Source organism: Lampris incognitus, chromosome 11 (genome assembly GCF_029633865.1).
Source record: "Lampris incognitus isolate fLamInc1 chromosome 11, fLamInc1.hap2, whole genome shotgun sequence".
NCBI lineage: Eukaryota > Metazoa > Chordata > Actinopteri > Lampriformes > Lampridae > Lampris > Lampris incognitus.
Window position 1 is genome coordinate 26,055,687 of NC_079221.1, and position 21,014 is coordinate 26,076,700.

At 41.0% G+C, this 21,014-nt stretch overlaps 2 protein-coding genes across 2 annotated transcripts; one reads left to right on the top strand and one right to left on the bottom strand.

Moving 5' to 3' along the window:
- Positions 1-3,288: 3,288 nt before the first annotated feature.
- steap3 (STEAP family member 3, metalloreductase) lies at positions 3,289-9,596 on the top strand. The gene is made up of 5 exons (XM_056289154.1): positions 3,289-3,789; positions 4,764-5,091; positions 5,736-5,935; positions 8,448-8,612; positions 8,865-9,596. The coding sequence occupies exons 1-5, from the start codon at positions 3,298-3,300 to the stop codon at positions 9,159-9,161; spliced, it is 1,482 nt and encodes a 493-aa protein (XP_056145129.1). The 5' UTR covers positions 3,289-3,297; the 3' UTR covers positions 9,162-9,596.
- Positions 9,597-11,580: 1,984 nt separating this feature from the next.
- On the bottom strand, positions 11,581-19,665 carry c11h2orf76 (chromosome 11 C2orf76 homolog). The gene is made up of 5 exons (XM_056289155.1): positions 19,380-19,665; positions 19,245-19,295; positions 13,804-13,841; positions 12,865-12,946; positions 11,581-11,879 (listed from the first exon to the last, which is right to left on the bottom strand). The coding sequence occupies exons 1-5, from the start codon at positions 19,507-19,509 to the stop codon at positions 11,803-11,805; spliced, it is 378 nt and encodes a 125-aa protein (XP_056145130.1). The 5' UTR covers positions 19,510-19,665; the 3' UTR covers positions 11,581-11,802.
- Between the last annotated feature and the right edge of the window lie 1,349 nt (positions 19,666-21,014).

A 21,014-nucleotide genomic window follows, 5' to 3' on the forward strand; every position in this document is an offset into this window, starting at 1 on the left:
GCCCACGTGTTTTGGTGACATAATTATGTGCCAAAGAACTTGAAAATCGGATTTTGATGAGGTAAATGAATTCATTATCAGTATCCCCTCATGCTCATAAATCACAGCATGCAAAACCTTCAGTCTTTGGGAAGAGCTGATGGACACAGCCAACGGTAAATGACAGCAAATAGTAGTAGCCAGCCTTATGCATCTATCATGTATTGTAACCGTAGGATACCTCAGATAATTTCTTTTGAATATAATGCAGTAACAACAACTCAGTAGACTTTGTGAAGACAATATACAGTAATTTGACAGCATAATTTGTTTTTCCTGCTTCAAGATATGACATACGAAGTTCTCTTTGGCAAAATAAAGCGGTTCTATTCTATTCTGTTCTGTCTGATTCTATTCTGTTCTGTTCTATTCTGTTCTACTATGTTCCGTTCTATTCTGTTCTATTATTCTATTATTATTATTCTGTTATGTTCTATTATTCGATTCTGTTCTATTCTATTCTAGTATGTTTTATTCTGTTCTGTTCTGTTCTATTTTATTCTATTCTGTTCTAGTCTATTATGGTTTATTCTATTCTGTTCTGTTCTGTTTTATTCTGCATTTAAGCAGAACAGCGACACCGAGTGTTTCAAAGGCACACGATTCTTCGGTGTTAAATGTTTTACTATAACGTTTCTATTTTCCCCCTATCGTTTATCTGTTAAAAAGATAACTGTTTTGTTTGCTTGTTTTTTTCGTTTATTTGTTTTTTGTGCGTGGTTACCGAACAGCTGGATTATCAGCGAGGCCATCCGCGGGCCAGGCATGGTTTTCTGTACGGCAGCATTATCTGACGTACACAGATAGAGGCTGGTGGGCGTGGCGTTGACCCGACGCAACTGCAAAGAGCTGCAGCGCAGGACGAGCGCAGGACACTTTACTCACTGAGAACAATCACTGTAAGTCTCCTTTTTTTATTACATTTCCAAGGGAAGTATATCACTTAAGTGCGTGTTGAACGCGTTTCATCTATAATGGTTGTTGTACATCAATGTTATTGGATTTGGGGAAATTAGTTTATTAATCGATATTCGCCGGTAGTATTGTTTTCAGGTTGTTTTCATATTGTAGAGGAAAACAAAACCGATGTTTCATTCTTGTTCAATTCAACCGCTTTTGCGGCTGTGACGGAATCGTAACTTAACTTCGCTGAATATCAATGTTAAGTATCGTTTCTTTGAGTGTCAATCGTGAGTATCGTTTCTCCACGCGGGTGTGTAGGGGCCGTCATGAAAGTGCTATTTACGTATATTCAACTTGCAATAACTTTTTATTTTAGTTTTCAAAACAACCCAGACAAATTATACTATCATTAGTGATTCTCCGTCTACCTTTCACAGCCATTGGATTGCCATTAGCCCATGTTTCATATATTATATAATGGCTTTTGTATATTACAATTGGCTTTTGAAGTAGCTGTCAGTGTTCAACATATCAATTTCAAACCACGTCTTAACTATTTCACATCTAGTTTATGAGTTTTGCTGGCTGTTAAAAAACAAAACAAAACCTAAAACCAGACATAAGTTCAATAATCTCTTAATTATGACTATTCCTTGTGTTTTTTGCAATGGCTTTATCAATTCAAAAGATAATGATTTCAAATCACCTCTCATATGTTATTCAAGTCTTCTTACAACTTTAACAGCTTTGAGTCTGTTTAAAAGGCCCTTAAGTGTCATAAGACCCTTCAGTCATATTGCCTTACTTATGATGATTTCCTGTTTATATTGTCAATGTTTTTTTTCAGTTCAAAATATATTCATCACCTCTTATATGTTATTCAGGTCCTCTTACAACTGTCACAGGCGTTAGTTTGTCAAAAAAAAGCCCTTATTAAGTGTCATATGATCGCTCAGGACAGAGGTCAGTCTCATTGCCTTAATTATGATGACTTCCTGTTTACATTGTCAATTCAAAACATTTACATTTAATTATTTCTTAAATGTTATTCAGGTCTACTTACAACTTTCACAGCTGTGAGTTTAGGGCTATTTAAACTAACAGCTGTGAAAGCTGTAAGAAGACCTGAATAACACATAAGAAGTGATTTGATGTCAATATCCTTTGAATTGAAAAAGCTATTGTAAATATAAACATCATATCATCATAATTAAGGCAGTAACACTGACCTCTGTCCTGAGGGATCTTATGACACTTAATAAGGGCTTTTTTTTAACAAACGCAAAGCTGTGAAAGTTGTAAGAGGACCTGAATAACGTAAGAGAGGTGCTTTAATATTATCTTTTGAATTGATAAAGCCATTGGGAAAACAAAAAACAAAAAAACAAGGAACAGTCATAATTAGAGATTGTTTAATTGATGTCTGGTTTTAGGCTTTTTAACAGCCAGCAAAACTCAAACTAGCTGTGAAATAGTTAAGACGTGGTTTGAAGTTGATATGTTGAAAACTGACAGCTATTGCAAAAGGCAATTGTAATATATAATGGCTATTATACAATATATATGAAACATAGGCTAATGGAAATCCAGTGACTGTGAAAGGCAGAGGAGAATCATTAATCATAGCATAAGTCATCTGAGTTGTTTTGAAAAATTAAAAAAATTATTGCAAGTTGAATATATGTAATTAGCACTTTTATGACGGTCCCTAATACTCCCCTAGACTAGTGAAACGCCACATAAGACTGATACTCAACGAAGTTAATTTGCGATTTTGTCACAACCGCTGGAGCTTTTGAATTGAACAAGACTTTTATTTTCCTCTACAATATAAAACTAACCTGAAAACAATCGGTTGCATTTACATGAAGCTATTGAGGTTAGAAGGGAAAACTACCAGTGAATATCGAATATGAAACTAATTTCACCGTGGTACTGTACCACACATTTGTGTACATACCCACCTAGAGAAAAGTTAACATGTTATGAGATGTTAATTGCAACTTAATTGGGGATCTTGGCGTAATTCTGTCTCTTCTATTCAGTTACAGATGGTGATTGCCTCTTTAAAGAGAACAGCAGTCTTGTTAAAATAAAGTTCATAATGTTAAATACACATAACGTTTTACATGAGTCATTTGTCATTTGAGACTCATCACGCAACGTGTATCAGATTTATCCCTGATCATTGTTATCCTCAGCATTTAAATCATCCTCATCAAATTAAACTACATCCTGTGACATCTTAAAATGCAAGTAGAAAAGTTAGGAACTGCTTATGCTTGCATCATTACAGCAGTGTGTCTTCAAACCCACTCATGACAACAATTCAATTTGTGGTCCCGCTGTAGCACCATGCCAGGGGGGGATATGAAGACACCCCTGCTGGTAGATACAGGCTCAGACAGTCCAGAGCCCCCGGGCCATAGCCCTGGAGACCCCGTGATTGGCATCATAGGCTCAGGAGATTTCTCCCGCTCCCTGGCTCTTCGTCTGGTGGCCTCAGGTCTCCGTGTATTCGTAGGCAGCAGGAACCCAAAGCGTATTGCCAGAGGACTGTTCCCTGATGGGATAGAGTTGAAATCCCAGATGGAGGCCGTTGCTGGTGCAGAGAGGGTGATCTTCACTGCCCTCTACCCAGAGCACTACCACACCCTGGTGGGATTGAGGGACGTTTTGGCCGGGAAAGTGCTGGTGGATGTAAGCAACGCCACAAAGGTGAACAGCGGAGAGCTGTCAAATGCCGAGAGGCTGGCAGAGCTCTTCCCACAGTCCAGAGTGGTGAAGGGATTCAACGTCATCTCTGCCTGGGCCCTACAGGCTGGAGCTCAGGATGGTAACAAGCAGGTAAGATGGGGGATTATCTTGTGTTTGCAGCAAGCTTTGGGGCATCCTGGTGGCCCAGTCAGTTAGCGCCAGACACCAAATGGTCTGAGACCCTTTTGTAGCCAAGGACCTGGATTGTATGTCATCTCTTAAAACTTTTTTGTTTTCTCTAAAGAAAAAAGAGCAGTGTTTTAGTTAATAATAATACATTTTATTTCATCTCAAATTGCTTGACAGTGCATAAAACAATTAATACAACAAAAATACTACATGGTTAATACTGAATGGGCAGTGTAGGCTACTATTCAAAGCTAAGTTGCAACCCTAAAGAAAAGGTTATATTTTACACTTGTTTCACTGGAGGAGATAGCAGTCATGCCAACAAAATTTTTTTTTATTTGCATCAGGTGAGGGTTTTCAATTAAGTGGCCTAAATACTGTTAGGACTGCTGTATTACCCTGCCCAAGAGCCTGTTGGTGAGGGAAACTCTCTAATCCATAGATATATCACAATCAAGTTGTTTTCACTGGACCTTGAACTCAAGCACCAGATAGTCACTTGGTGATGTTTCCTACCTGTAATGATGTTGAGGATAACATGGGGCACAAGTACAGCTCCAGGCTGGTTTATTTATTTGATCCTTAAACTGGTTCAAATCCATGCATGAGCAAATGCACTCACACTGAATACTCACCCAGCGAGATGTAAAATATAGGAAATTGACCTTTTTCATTCACCAGATACAGCAGTAGGGAGATACAGAAGTTCAGCAACCCCTTTCAGAAAGATTTTTGAAAATTTGAGCAGAAGCTTGAAGTCATGAGTGGCAAATTTACCGTCTTTATTCTAAAACAAAAGCATCGTGTGAGTGGTAATTTTCTCACTCTGAAAATAAGACATGAACCTGCAAAATCATAACATGTACATGAATGTACCTCAGCCTTTTTAACTCTGCTCCCAAAATCTAACATCTCCCCCCCCGTCCCCCTCCCAGGTTTTGATATGCAGTGACTGCCCTGACTCCAAAGCCACGGTGATCCAGCTTACCCGTCGTATGGGTTTCAGCCCGTTGGACCTCGGGGGCCTATCAGCCTCCAGGGACATTGAGGAAGTCCCCCTACACCTCTTCCCATCTTGGGGAGGCCCCATCCTGACCATTTTCCTCCTTTTCCTCTTCTTCTATGGGTACAGCTTCCTCAGGCATGTGCTCTTACCCTACCTCGCGCATGGTGAGAACAACTTCTACCAGCTGCCGCTGGAGATTGTGAATCAGACTCTGTCTGCGGTTGCCCTGGTCGCACTAGCATCGGTGTATCTGCCAGGTACTGGACAAAGTACAAGTACAAAACTTTGATGAGAAGTTTTGTTAAAAAAGTGAGATATCCACTGTTATAAAATACTGACGCCTACTCATAAACTGATAACTACAACAAATTCAAACAAATTATGGTAATTTTTAAAAGATCGTGTTACTCAAGTCCGTGGTTGTCAAACAGTTTGTTTTTCTAAAAACAAAAAACAAAAAAAAACAACTAGGTCACAATGAATAGGGACTTTAATTCTTCTTAATTCAAAAATGAATGTAGCTGTGAAATAGAATCAGGAACACTTTGTCAATTCACTTCATGTACTTGCGTACATGAAATGTTGTTTCCCCCAGCCCACAGCACTGCAACACAAAGACAAAAACACATACCCCAAAACTAGAAGTGCTCATCTGCAAGACTCTTAGCTGAAAATATGGAAAGACTGCTCCAATTAATCTGATGGAATGGTTGAGCAATTAATTGTTTGATTAGCTGTTTTTTATTTTTGAATAAAGGTATTAAATCATCCAATATGAATCATGTAGGTGACACAGGCACATGATTTCAACACATTTATCTAAAAAAAAAATATAACAGGGTAATCAAGTTACCCACTTAGGTTGACAGGTAGTGCAAGTCCTGTTTTTTTTTCCCCTAAGGTTTGTTTGCTGCCCTTCTCCAGATGAGCAGGGGAACCAAGTATAAAAGATTCCCAGGATGGCTGGACTGCTGGATGTGCAGACGTAAGGAGCTGGGACTGTTAAGTTTCCTCTGTGCGGCGCTCCATGCCGTCTACAGTATGTGTCTGTCACTACGCAGGGCTGCTGGATACACACTGCTCAATACCGCCTACCGCCAGGTGAGCACTCTGTGGGTCGGATGGATAAGTGTGTTTGTATGTGCCGGGGGGTGTGCTGTCAAAGATATTGAATGATGAATACACAGAACAAACAGACATGAAGAGTCAAGTATTATGTTGGTTTAGCCAGTGCGAAGACCCTTTCCACAAAAACTTCTCTCGCCTAATTATCATTTCACTCATTTCGATATTTAATTAGTCTTCACTGAAATCCGCAATCCATTTTATAAATAGATACTGACTTAATATTCAATTGCAACATTTAGCCTGTGGTATTCTTCCATTAACCAACTGACTTAAAGGTGTTTTCAGTGATGTCAGTTATTTCTTTTATACCCACAGTGAGATAAGGTGTGATGTAATGGCATGACTCTGTATTGAAAACATGGTTCATCCCTTAAAGTGTCCCCTAAGGGGCGAGAGGACATTCAGGAGAGTATGCAGTTCATAGCCACCGGCTATGACTAAGATTATAGTTAAGAGACTGGTTATTCCATCTGGTTATTCCAGTCTCTTAACCCCGGCGTATACACAGGTTCACCTGTGGAAAATTGGCAAATTTATACTGTATTACCATGCACCTTCTTAATTGAAATCACCCCATTACACGATATACTTGTAAGAATAAATCACAACAGAAATGGGAACGATGAAGTCCATACATTTATTTCACATTATACTAACTAACAAGAGTATGTACTTGATAGTTATAGTAAGAATAGCCTGTAGTTAGTCTAATTTATCTCATATATATAAATCATTCTGTCTTTTTTATTAGTGGATCTTACAACTGAAGTCCCCCATCATCAAAATTAAGTTATTCCATTCTATTTCATTACTATTTCCATTTTTTATTTATTTTTTATTACATTCTATTTTTATTTTATTCTGTTCTATTCTATTCAGAAAATCCATCCACTTCGGAGAATATGCACCCGGTTTTTATATATTTTATTTACTCTCAATTGTGAATACTGTATTACAGAGAGTCAGTGTTTCCAATTGTATTGCTATGGTAAACTTTTTAGATAATACCTCATTTCTTTGTTTCACTAAGACTTCTTATCCACCCTTTGGATTCTCACTGTAGAGAATATATTCACTGTTCATTGTTTCTATTTTACTTGACGACTTAGATAAACTCTTTTTTAGAGTCTTGCATTATTTGTGCAGCTCACTAAGTCAACATCCTTGTGTGTGTGTGTGTGTGTGTGTGTGTGTGTGTGTGTGTGTGTGTGTGTGTGTGTGTGTGTGTGTGTGTGTGTGTGTGTGTGTGTGTGTGTGTGTGTGTGTGTTCATACGTGCTAAAAAAAAGCAGATACTGGTTTTGACTTTTATGCATAATAGAGAATTTCATGAAAAACTTAAATGAAATTATCATGCAAGTGGCCTTTTTCCATTGAGTGCCACACAGTTTGACATGTGGGATGAAAGCCTTTGTAAAGTTCACCAAGTGGCGTTTTCTCGTGGCTTGTTCCACCCCCATTTTCTCATCTCCCTGACACCCTCCTGCTTCCTGCTGAGCTTTTGTTTATCTGCAGCCTCTGGTCATGCTCACCAGTGTCTGTCTACATCACACCACATGTTTTATGAGCCAAAGGAATAAAACAGTTCCACAGATTTCAGAGGCACCGCTTCTATCTAAGCAGGCACATTTCTGATGAACTGAAGAATTAATTATGTATATTAAACATGTGCAGTAGAAATTACAGTTAGATAATTATGAGGTACTTATCAATTAATCAACCTAAATGCAATAGAATTTTAATTTATGCAGTACTTTATATTACCTTGTGCTAGGTCTAAACTGAATCAAATTCTGTGTGTGAAAACTTACTTGACAACTTAACAGTTCTGATTTTTATAAATGTCACGTATTACCCTCCATGAAGTGAGAAAATTCACTTTAACAGCTATTATATGATTAATTATTACTATTCTCACTCTATACCTTTGATATCCCATATTAAATCCCTTGATGTAGTCTAGACTCGGTGTCTTTGGGTTGCTCACCACATTTTATTTTTGCGTCCATGCAAGATTATAGGAATTGAAAGGTGTCCTACAAAAAAAAAAAAGTCTGAGATGCTTGGCTTTAGTATTTTTCGTTTGTCAACTGTTCTGTTGATGAAAGGATAACAAATAAGATAGGAAGCCATTAATCAAGGCAGCCTGGTTATGTCTAGATGGAAAACAATGATAAAATAGAAATATTCCTAATTTTATACTTGGGAGATCTTCCCACAGTAACCCCGACTTTGAGAATTACTACTTAAAACTGTTGTAAGATTGCCCTCTCCCAATCACTTCCCATGCATGCACGCACACGCGCGCACACACACACACACACTGGAATAGAGTAAATCATAATAAAGCAGAACATATCCACCTCCATACATTCCATTACTGCGTCTGTATAGTTAATTTTTCACAAAGTCCTAGATTGACGAAGTTTCTTCGGAAAGTTTTTTGTTTCTTCGATTAATTTCCAACCTTTTCTCTTCACTTTCAGGTGAAAGCAGGCGTTGAGAACTCCTGGGTGGAGCAGCAGGTTTGGAGGTCAGACCTCTACTTGTCCAGTGGCATTCTGGGACTTGGAGTTCTCACTGTGCTGGCTCTCACTTCTCTACCCTCTGTAGGAAACGTACTCAACTGGAGGGAGTTTACTTTTGTGCAGGTTAGGAGATTGTTGGGATTTTTTTAAGTAACGCTTTGAAAAAAATTAAAGTTGTTTAAATTAAAAGTAAATAAAGTTTTAGTTGGATATTGAATTATTGGGTCATGCTGCAAAAGCACATCGACGTTCAACTTCTTTGTAGACCCACTGTGTTAAGCCACTCTATAGATTCAGAACTCACTGCCATAAGATGTAAAATTAACCTTTTTTGTTTTAGGTCTTCACATGACGTGTCTTTTTCTGTCCCTTCAGTCAGGACTTGGTTACATTGCCTTAACCCTCTCTGTTGTGCACGCTCTATTCTTCGGGTGGGACTTTGCCTTCTTCCCGTCGGCCTACCCGTATTACCTCCCTCCTGTGTACCTCCTGGCCCTGATCCTGCCATGTGTAGTGCTGGTGGGTCGGGTCTTCCTGGCACTGCCCTGCCTGGCATTTAGACTGGCAAAGATCCGCCGGGGTTGGGAGAGCTCACGACACCATCTGGCCCAGACAGATGAGGGAGAATCATCTGGTATTGTTCCACCTTCAGACTTTAATGACGATGTTTGAGGAGCCCATGGTGATGAAGTGGAGCAAGAACTGACAGTCGAAGTCGTGGTGATGGTGAAGTATAGACATAACCTGTTGAGGGAATTCCAGAAAAATTCACTTTTTTTTTCCACAGCTATTACACTATCTCAAAATAGCTGTTTTTTTTATGCACATTAATTCAGGGTTAAAAATTTATACTTACAAAGTGTATTTGTCACTTTCTAAAGTGAAATACCTTTCTTCCTGTGGCTAAGGAGTTAAATATAGTTCATGTACTTGAATTGATTACCATTTTAAATAATGTTCAGTTTTTTATTTACATGTTTTGGCTCACTCATTGCCCATCAATACATGTACATACATGTACACAAATACATAAACTCTTCTATGCACATGATTGGTACTCCATATCTCCACCCCTATGGTGAAGTTTCTATTTTGCTGCTGTTTTTTCTGTAACTTTGTTTTTTTGTTTTGTTTTTTTGTATTGACTGTAAATCACTTTAGCTTTTATTTATTTTTCCTGCCACATAATACAAATAATAAGTGGCTCAAGATTAGTTAATCACGGGAAACTTGTTTGGAATCACGTTATTGCATCAGCTTAATTGACATTGTCTAAATTACTCACCTGATATAAACGTCACCCTTCAGGTGTGCCTTGAATGTCAGGAAAAATAACTTTTTGCAGATACTTTATTTGATGCAGGTCCGTTGGATGTGTATTGTAGAAGATCTGTTGTGGATTTAATTTGTACTCCATCTAACAGTTAACATTACAGTGATCATATACAGAGAGTATATTAACCTATGTGCAATGAACCATGTTGCAACAGTATTATTGTGCAACAACATTTCCATAAGTCAGTGAGCAGTTTGATATGCTGAAAGAATATTATCAAGGAACATATATATATAATAAGTTAAATGAAGGCAAAACAATGCTTAGAGACAGGGCTGTCACATTTCAGGAGAATGAAGGCGATTAATCAAACCAGACACCCGCCATGATTCAGCAGTCTCCCGCTAGGACAGTAATGGGACCCTGCAACCCATTTTTCTGCACCACTTGACTGCAGCTGAGAAATTTTATTCTCTTTTTCTCATTACATTGTGCTCAGAAGTTGTACTGATGTTGTTTACAACAAGTTCTAGAATAGAGGGAATAGAGGAAAATATGTAAAAGGGTTGTTTCATAAGGAGGGCTTATTTCAAATAGCAATGTCCTTCATCTTTTCATCCGCCACACAGTCTAAAGTGCCTTCAAGTGTTCTTCTGTGCAGCTGCCACCGACTCAGGACAAAGATGTTTTAGATGTCCAGGGCTCGAACGACACAGAGGACAGCTGGCAACTTTCGGGCTGACCCGCATTTCCAAGTAGTATTTAATATACAACAGTTCTTTCAGTGTTAAGCATTTCAGGAAGGTTTTGGATTAAGTCATTTCATCTCAAAAGGCTGAGCTTCTGGGATCAACAAGAATCCAGTAAATTGGTAGTAAAAGGGAGGATCGCTGTATTGGCTTGTTAAGTACAATGTGCATTTTTCAACCTTTTTTAAAGATTATTTTTAATAGTTTTAAATGTATACCTTTTTTTATGAAATTAAATATGTACGGTCAGCTGTAGAACAAACCCACGTTCCTTTATTTTGACACACGGGATGCATTTTCCATCTAGGGAAGGGGAAAATGACTCAGCTGCTGCATATTTTTTAATCATTATGCAAGCTTTTTGTCATGACTGTTATGGTACAGCTGCAACAAGCACACAACCAGAACTTGCCACTGCAGTAGCACAACGAGAAAGGAAGAGAAAACCAAACACAGAGCTGATATGAAAACAGAGGCGAGTAAACTGGCAGCTATGCTTACCGTCACTGCAGCCGTGAGCTGGTTCGGGACCCCGTGAGGACGTCTCCTCTCAATGGTCCGAAGAATGCAATCCCAGCTCCCGTGAGCGGCCGGTCCTGTTCATTGTAGGTGGTGTTCAAGTTTTGTTGGTAGTGGAGAGAGAGGTGTGTAGAAATGCTGTTCCTTCCCCTGAGTGTGTGCCATACTGTCCTTAACCTCGTGGGCCGGCCGGCAGTGACCAATCAGTCATTCCCGCCAAATGAATGGACAACACATAGTAATGAGCATAGCTGTGGCATCGCATGTTTACAATCAGCTCTGCACAAAAGATAAAACGGAAGGGGAAAGAAAGACCACAAAACATATCTGTAACCGACTGACATTGCAGCATTGTAAAGCAGTTTGTTTTTTTTAATGTGTAACGATTTCCTCAGTGTTATCTCACAGCCTATCATGTTGGGTACAGGGATGAGCTGATAAGCGCTGCTGAACACACAATAATAACATTTCCTCCCTTAATAACGTGGGTGTTTTCGAAAAGACATTTTGAATAAACCAAAAAATATCAGCACAGCACACATCACTCTAATAGGAAACGATTTAATACAATGCAAATCAATAAACAATCACATTAACTATTAAAAAAATAAAAAAGGGAAACCAGACAAGTTTGTCATCAATATTTTTGTTTTTTAAAAGCAAACTTAAAACATTTCGATGTCAACATGGGGGCACTTAAGTAATCGTCCCTGTTATTTTTGGTATGTTTGACTTTTGTGAATCTCATCTGGTAAATGTAGCGATGTGGTCACCAAACAGTTTGGGGATTTGCTTTGAAGAGACCATAATCTTCTTTCCTGAAGAAGGCCACCTCTGTTTCATTAGCTGCAAAAGAAGACAGAAACAGCGTTGGAATGGTCTTTGACCTTACATTTGTATGCTATACGTATGTTGTGTGTGAATTAGATTTTGGTCTTTATGAAAATCCCTATGGATCAGTAATTAGACATAAGTAGAAAAGGGCAGGGCCTTCTGATTATTGCTGAAGGTTTTAGCCTCAATAACTCGGGTTTAAGGGTGCAGATTCTGGTATATCTTAATTTGTATCTTCTCGTAAGCCTTTAAATTATTGTGGCACTTTATACAAGGAGTGTTTGTTTTTTTTCTTCTCAAGAGCAGAGAGACAAAGCACTCAGGTGCTTCTCACTGCTATTCTGTCAACTCCTTTCATTTATATAATAAAACACTTATGTTCAGACTAAACTTGTGTGTCGTTGGAGGTTCCTGGGAGCCAACACAGGGCTGTCAAAATTAGGCTGGGTCCACGGATGCAACAGAAGTAACTGCATCATTGAGCCCAGTAAATTGTTTTAATCAAGTGCATGTGTAGATATTCAACTAACAGTTACTTGCATTGTTGCAGTTGAGCTATTCAACAGCCCCCCACTGACAGCCACTCACACACACATGTATATCTTGCGATTTGTATATAAAATTGTACTTTTACTTTTTACTGTACATTTTTAGATCTGTTTATACACAACCACACTCTATATATATAGATAGCTGATGATCGCTTATGGCACGAAACAAGCGTATACTGTCTCATAAAGAATTTACTTGAATCACTGGATTTTATATATATATATATATATATATACAAACACACACACATATATATATATACATATATATATATGTGTGTGTGTGTATATATACATATATATATATATATATATAACTACTTTATACTGTGCTCTTGTTGTATTCTTAATCGCACCAACAACGCCAAGTAAAATTCCGAGTGCATGTAATGCACATGGCAGTAAAATTCATTCTGATTCTGAAAGGTTGTGAGGTGATTTCATACCAACTCCTGCAGCTCTTAGCGTCAGGCCGTTCTGCAGAATTAGCTTGTCATCGTCTTCTAAACTCATCACCAACTCATTAGTCTGCAAGAAGAAATTATTTGCTGTTGTTTTGACAGAAAAAGTGAATTGCTGTTTCCAAGAGCAGAATATCCAAAAGACTTAATTAAACTGTTCAGCCATTGCTGATATAAAAAAAAACGAAATTTACATCAAGTTTTAAAGGTTGTTTTTTTTCCTACAGCAAATGCCTTTACTTTGAATTGATGTGAATAAATTAAACTGAGCCAGCACAGACTGATGGTAGTGACTGTGACATTTTCAATAGAAGTACAGAAAATGGAGCGCAGGATACTGCTAGATTAAATATGAATGGTTCTCTTTGATGGGGGGAACATCAACCATGGGCCCATCAACAAAATTTTCTTTTTGCAGCTGGTAATGTTCTAATTATCTCTATATATGAACTGCTGAAATATTAAAGTGAAAAAGAAAATGATGCTTTCTCTGCTGTATCATCAGTCCTACCTTGGTATGTCCCTGCTACAATGGTGGCATTTTAAATTTGTGTTTCCCAAGAGCCTATGGTCATCTCCAACCATTGGGAATAATGTAACATTTAAGTCATGCCTGTAGTCAGAACCACAATTTGGGAATCGGTGAGTAACTCCATGCAAGACTGGGTGGGTCCAGATTGTGACGTTGATAATTACAGCTTTATGCTCCTCTGCCCAAAAACATTTGCTGATTAAATACTATAGACAATTGAAAGTTAAAACCCAGAATTACTTTAATTACAGCTAAATTTAAAAAGTATATATACAGCTGGGGTGAACAATTCACTAACTTGTACTTTATCTAGAATGAGATTTGCAGTTCTGTCACCATTTTTTGTTTGGATACTTGGCATCAAAGCTATGCCCCATCTTGATGTAGGATACCTTGGCTCCATGTGCCTGATGGATAATCTTCATTGTGTCTGTAATCACGAGAAGATAATCAGATGTAGTGCAAGAATTACACCCAATTTCGTAGCCAAAAACATACATAACATCAATAATATTAATTGTATATGACCACATCTCTTGGGGAATATGGCATTACATATGGCATGTCCACCTGTAAATCAAATTACTGTTGACAATTGTCCATACAACATATTCCAACTGATGCATAACCTATCCCTGCCCCATTACTATAACCTGCACTATACATTAATTTTGCAGTACTCAAGGGTAGCACTTGTACACCTTAATGAGATATGTATTATGCCAGTAATCCTCATTCAAACTTAGGACAATCAAAAAAATGGTATGTTATTTTTAATTTGGCTGAGCATTGTAATGTGCCACTGTGCAAGAGGTAAAAAAAAACTGTTGCGTTAAGCAGCCCATGATTGAAGCGGAAAATAAAGGCAAATTTGAACTACTCTCTATTTCATATTGGGGATCCTTCAAGAGCAAGCTCAACCAAAAGAAGGGTCAGGGTCGCGGGGATGCTGGAGCCTATCTATCCCGACAGTCATTGGGAGGCAGGCGGGGAGACACCCTAGACAGGCCACCAGACCATCACAGGGCCGACACACACACACATTCACACCTAGGGACCATTTAGAACGACCTGATCTACATGTCTTTGGACTGTGGGAGAACATGCAAACTCCTAGCAGAGGACACATGTAACCTACATGTAACAGAATCCACAAAAATTGGACTTGACGGTAATGTATTGGGACTTATGTTAATGCGCATGCTCTCTGGTTAGTCTTTGATGGGGGGCTCTCGCGAGACGAGACCAGGAAGTAATGTTACGTATGAGCCGAACTGGAAGAAACGCAGATGTAGCCTGATGGCTGAGTATCCTAAATTTGCTAAGTTCTAAGTAAAGAGTTGGTTTACAACCAATGTCTCTCTCATCTCTAAGTCGAATCTTACACTGGCGACGAAGCGGATCCAAACTCCAACAGTTCTGAACAGTTGATTGATGGAAATCAGCAACCTCCGATATTCTACTACAGCTTCGAGGAATCTGTGAGTAGCCTAACGACATCACCATGATCACGCTGGGTCGCATAGAAGAGTTTGATGAAGGCTCCGGCACTGCCATTGAAGAGTATATTGAGAGACTGGAATGTTTTTTCCTGGCAAATGGAGTAGATGGGGAGGAGAAGAAATGCGCTATTTTGCTTAGCGTCTGTGGGGCTGCAACTTATTCTACACTACATTCGGTGGTCGCTCCCGTCCTTCCTAAGGCCGTCACCTATGAAAACTTAATATTGGCCTTGAAGCGCCACTACAGTCCTTCTCCATCACAAATTGTTCAACGTTTTCAGTTTCACAATTGCAAACAAAAGCAAGGCCAAGGAATCTTCAGCTACATTGCTGAACTCCGTAAACTCTCAGTGCATTGCGCTTTTGGTGACCAACTGGAAGCCATGCTGCGTGACAGAATTGTCTGTGGGGTGCTAGATGAAGCGCTGCAGCGCCACCTGCTGGCTGAAAAGGAACTCACATTCAAAGCAGCAGAGGAGAAAGCCCTTGCAGCGGAAACAGCCACGTTAAATGCGCGAATACTACAACCAAACCAGCTGGGACCACCACAGCCAGCAGAAGTTCATCCAACTGCACAAAGTCAAACCGTTTTGAAAGTGAAACAAACAGTAGCAGAAGGTGGTGCAAAGCCATGTTTTCGTTGTGGAAGCACACACAACCAACAACATTGCAAATTTACCTCTGCTGTATGCCACTATTGCAAAAAAGGGGGCACATTTCTCGTCTTTGTTTTAAAAAGAGCAGGGATGTCGCATCAGCGGATTCTTCTGACACAGTTCCTCAAGCCGAACAACACACACACACTGTTAGGCAACAAGAAGAGGAATATGACATTCACACCATGGGCAGGCAGCTGTATGCTCATGTAAAAAAGCAATATCAAGCCACTGTGATCCTGAATAACAAAACACATGTAATGGAGGTGGACTCTGGAGCCGAATGCTCTTTGATCAGTGAGGGCAGTTACAACACCTTGTGGCCTGACCAGCCGCCTTTACTGCACAAGGACAGTAGTGTGCTTAGACAATGGTCACAAGCAGAACTACAAGTTAATGGGAAGAATTTTGTGGATGTGCAGTATCAAGGCAATCACAAGACCTTGCCACTGATTATTGTTCGAGGTCAGGGGGCAAGTCTACTGGGCAGGGACTGGTTCGAGGCACTGAGCATTTCTGTAATGGGGTGCGCCGAGTATGCTTACAATCTGTGGAGTCCATCTTAATGGAATATGCAGAAGTATTCCAGGACCTCAGGGCTTCACGAACCCCTCCAGTTGCTATTGATATTAATACGACAGCATCACCCAAGTTTTTTAAAGCACGTTCGGTGCCCTTTGCCCTTCGACCAAAGCTAGATGAGGAGCTTGACAAGCTAGTAGCTCAGGGTATTTTTGAACCCGTGAGACACTCAAGGTGGGCCACACCCATCGTACCAGTAGTTAAAAAGGATGGCAGCTTAAGAATTTGCGGTGACTATCGCTGCACTGTGAATACAGTTGTGAAACCTGATGTATACCTCATTCCTACGGTGGCTGAACTGTTTTCCAGACTGGCAGGGGGGGTGCTTTTCAGTAAATTGGACCTCAAACAAGCTTACCAGCAGCTGGTGCTGGACGACGAGGCTGCAGAGCTTCTCACTATAAACACCCATCGCGGGCTGTTTCGGGCCCGCCGCCTACGGTTTGGAGTATCGACAGCTGTGTCCATATTTCAGCGTTTCATGGATACACTCCTCGCCGGTATACCAGGCGTGCAACCGTACATGGATGATGTCTTAATAGCGAGAAAGACTGTTGACCAGCACAATGACCATCTTCGTGCAGTGCTGGAACGATTCGCAGAAGCAGGATTGCAGCTACAGAAGGAGAAGAGTGTGTTTGCGGCTGACCAAGTTGAATTTTTAGGTTTTCGTGTGGACAAGGATGGCGTGCGGCCGACTATGGAGAAAGTTGAGGCTATTCAGAAGGCGCCTTCACCCCGGAACAAAACGGAGCTTCAGTCATTCCTAGGCCTACTCAATTTTTACAGCTGTTTTTTGCCAAACAAGGCTACCATCTTAGAACCGTTGCACCGCCTCCTGGATCAGTCTGCACCCTGGCAGTGGACTGACGCACATGAAAAAGCTTACACTGCTGCAAAACAACTGCTTCAGGCTGATGGCGTGCTCACGCGCTATGACGAAACAAAGCCATTAGCCGTTGTTTGTGACGCTTCGCCTTATGGCTTGGGGGCACTGCTCTTCCATATGGAGTCTGATGGCCGGGAGGCTCCCATCGTCTTTGCCTCGAGGACACTATCCTCCACTGAAAGAAATTATGCTCAAATAGATAAGGAGGCCTTGGCGGTCATTTTTGCAGTCAAAAAATTTCACCAGTACCTTGCTGGTCGCCACTTTGTGGTTTTTACTGACCACAAACCTCTTTTGGGCCTGCTACACCACTCAAAGCCCATGCCACCTGTCCTGTCCCCACGCATGCTACGCTGGAGTGTTCTTCTTGGAGCCTACGATTACGAATTGTGCTACCGCCCTGGCAAACAGCTAGCAAATGCTGATGCCCTCAGTTGCTTACCACTGCCCGCTGGTATGCGTGAGACCCCTCCACCCATGGAGGTGCTCTTACTGGAAATGGCGCCTGAAGCCCCACTGAATGCAAAACACATTGCCGCCCTTACTCGGAAGGATCCAGTTCTGTCTTGGGTGCTGCGCTGGGTCCTGCATGGCTGGCCAGTGGATACACTCGACAGCCGTTTCAAGCCGTTTTTCACCCGGCGCCATGAACTGTCCGCACACAAGGACTGCCTATTATGGGGGAGTCGTGTAGTTATTCCTAACCTGGCGAAGGAGGAGGTACTAGCCATGCTGCATGATGCACACCCAGGCATTGTGCATATGAAGGACCTGGGGAGGAGTTATGCCTGGTGGCCAGGTATGGATTTAGCAATAGAACAGACAGTAAAATCCTGTGAAACCTGACAGAGAACTCGTCATGCACCACCAACAGCACAGCTGCACCCTTGGGAGTGGACAACTAAGAAATGGTCCCAGCTACACATTGACTTTGCTGGTCCATTCCAGGGGAAGACATTTCTCATAATTGTGGACTCACACTCTAAGTGGTTAGAGGTTGCCATGGTGAGTTCAATGTCCTCCTCTGCAGCGATCAGCACACTGAGGCTCCTCTTTGCAACTCACGGGTTACCAGATGTCATTGTTTCTGACAACGGAGCAGCCTTCACATCGGAAGAATTCAAAGTGTTTGCCAGACGGAATGGCATCAGAGCAGTGACTACGGCCCCTTACCATCCTCGTTCAAATGGCCAAGCAGAACGTATGGTCCAGACAACCAAGGAGGCCCTGTCTAGGATCCCTATCGGTGACTGGCAGACACGCCTGGCTAGGTTTCTGCTGTCACAGCATGTGACTCCCAATTCAACAACAGGGAAGAGCCCTGCCGAGCTTCTCATGAACCGGCGTCTTACCACGGCCTTTGATCGCCTTCATCCTGGCTATGAAAATGAGATGCACCTCAAGCAGGAAGCGAGTGCAGAAAAGCTGCAAGGCCCAAACAGATGTTTTAGGCCACAGGACACTGTGTACATGATGTGATAGCCGATCCTACTGACCCAGTTTCATATAGAGTGCAGACTCCTGATGGGCAAATGCATCGACGCCACGTGGATCAGCTGCGTGGTAGAGCAACTGCACGCACGGATGTGGTCGCTGGAGAATCCATTGTTCCTGGTGAGCAGTCACCTGAAGATGGGCCGCTGGAGTCTACCTCGTCTGAAATGCCACGACCAGAGACAAGCGGGTCTGTTGAAGATCCCTCTGGTCCTGTGTCCATTCCTGTGCCCACTACCCCTCTACAGCGTCTGGCAAGAGACCGGCACCCTCCACGCCGCTTGGCGGATTTTGTTGACTGGGGGAAAGGGGTGTAATGTATTGGGACTTATGTTAATGCGCATGCTCTCTGGTTAGTCTTTGATGGGGGGCTCTCGCGAGACGAGACCAGAGGTAATGTTAAGTATGAGCCGAACTGGAAGAAACGCAGATGTAGCCTGATGGCTTAGTATCCTAAATTTGCTAAGTTCTAAGTAAAGAGTTCGTTTACAACCAATGTCTCTCTCGTCTCTAAGTCGAATCTTACATTGACCTGATGTGACTATAACTCCGACCCTATCTGGTTTCCATCCTTCTCTATGTTGTTCTTTACTTTTTGTGGCCTTGACAACGTCTATGCTGTTTGGTGGTGTTTAGATGACGTATATATAATTGGATTTGTCAGACAACCACTCAGTGTAAAGCAGGTTTGTCAGAGCCAGTAAACGTACCATAACCATACTTCTTGAAAGGTGGCGGCAGACCGGCCCTCGTTGCAATATCTGGAAGAGATTTGCATGTGAAACAAGGGGTCTAATAAAACATGGTGATCAATGTCCTTCACTCGCTTTGCCAATCCCACTTACCGTCTTTGACATGCTGGATAAACTCCTGTACCGTCTGGTCCAAATTAATGCCACGAAACACGACTGGTTTGAAATTTCTATGTTCAAAAGACCTCACTAAGCGCACCGTGACTACAACCTCGCTGGCCATAGCATGCAGTGGCGACGAAGATCTTCACGATATCAGATGAGATGGGTGGAAAATATTTCAAAGTGGATTTCAAACGCTAACCTTATTAAATCAAAGCGTAAACTGACTCAATAAACTGACGTTCGGAAGAGACCAAAACATTCGGGCATGTTTAAAAATTCCTGTAAAAAAAAAAACTTCCGGGTTTTGATCAGGCGTGACTGGTCGCACTGTTCAGACGTAATGTGTCGAGAATCGAGCTCATGATGGGAACCCCTAAAGCTTTTTGAAATTGATGACTGCAAAAAGAAAAACAAGAATGGGGTAGTCAAGGATGGGGCAATGATGGGTTGTTGTTTTTTTTTTTTTGCTTTTTTAGTGGTGGAATTTAATTGTTTTGTTTTTGTTTTTTGTTTTGTTTTGGTTTTTTTAATTGGAACGTCTCCTCGCCTGCCGCCCAATGAAGGCTGGGATAGGTTCCAGCATCCCCGCGACCATGAGAGCAGGATAAGCGGTTTGGATAATGGATGGATGGATATTCTTTACAACACAACTGCAGTTTATATAGATCTGCAATCAAGAGAAGATTTGGTAAATTGATGCAAATGACTGCTAGGATATAACTGAATAAGAATCCTATTTCATATCAAAGAGAAATGGCTATATTGTGTACCAGACCTCATTGCGGTCTCCCTTGTTTTTGTACGGAAGTTACTGTGTTTGCAGAAAGCTCTGCGGTGGTGTAATGAGGACATGTCTAGAAATAAGGGGCCGTACGGTTGTAAGGTCTCTTGTAAGGACTCTGAATGCAGATCTGAGGCCAATAAAGTTATCACGAAGCGTTTATTTTCATGTGACCTGACCACTAAGATCCAACACCCCGTCTTTGCTTTTATTTGTCTCATCTGTGACGTATTGAACAGTTTGAGCAGGAAATTATAAAATTTAATTCAGAGTCACGCTAGGTAACGTAGTTTAACATAATTGGTTTTCAAGTTCATCACCTTCATGTGATGGGTTTTCTCCACTGTTGTGTACTATGCAAACTTATTTGCCTGACTTCTTAAGAGCAATAAATTTGATTTTTGTTGTTGTTGTATTGAATGGCAATACAGATTGCAGCCATGCTCTTTTTTATGGCACTAGCATGTCTTCTGTGTTATAGGGCGAAACGCTTTAATTCATGTTCTCTCGTCATCCGACTAAACTCCCCAGTCAAAACAACAGTCAATGCTATTACTTCATCCTAAACTGAGCACAACTCTTCGACATCCTAAACTCCTCCCCGTTTTTTCCATGTCTTCTCCCTCTGCCTACTGCAGCACATTCTCGTGTTAACACTAAAACCCGTTTCTATATTGCCTTTGCTCTTGTTTCTTAGATTTCTTTGCCAAATCTGATTCCATCTCATAGAATAATTTCTTGTTTCATTGCATAATTTCATACCCATTGTCATGATGTGTTTGGCTGTGAGGCAGGCACTCGGTTTTATTGGTTTCGTGTAATGTTTATAATCTGTGAATATG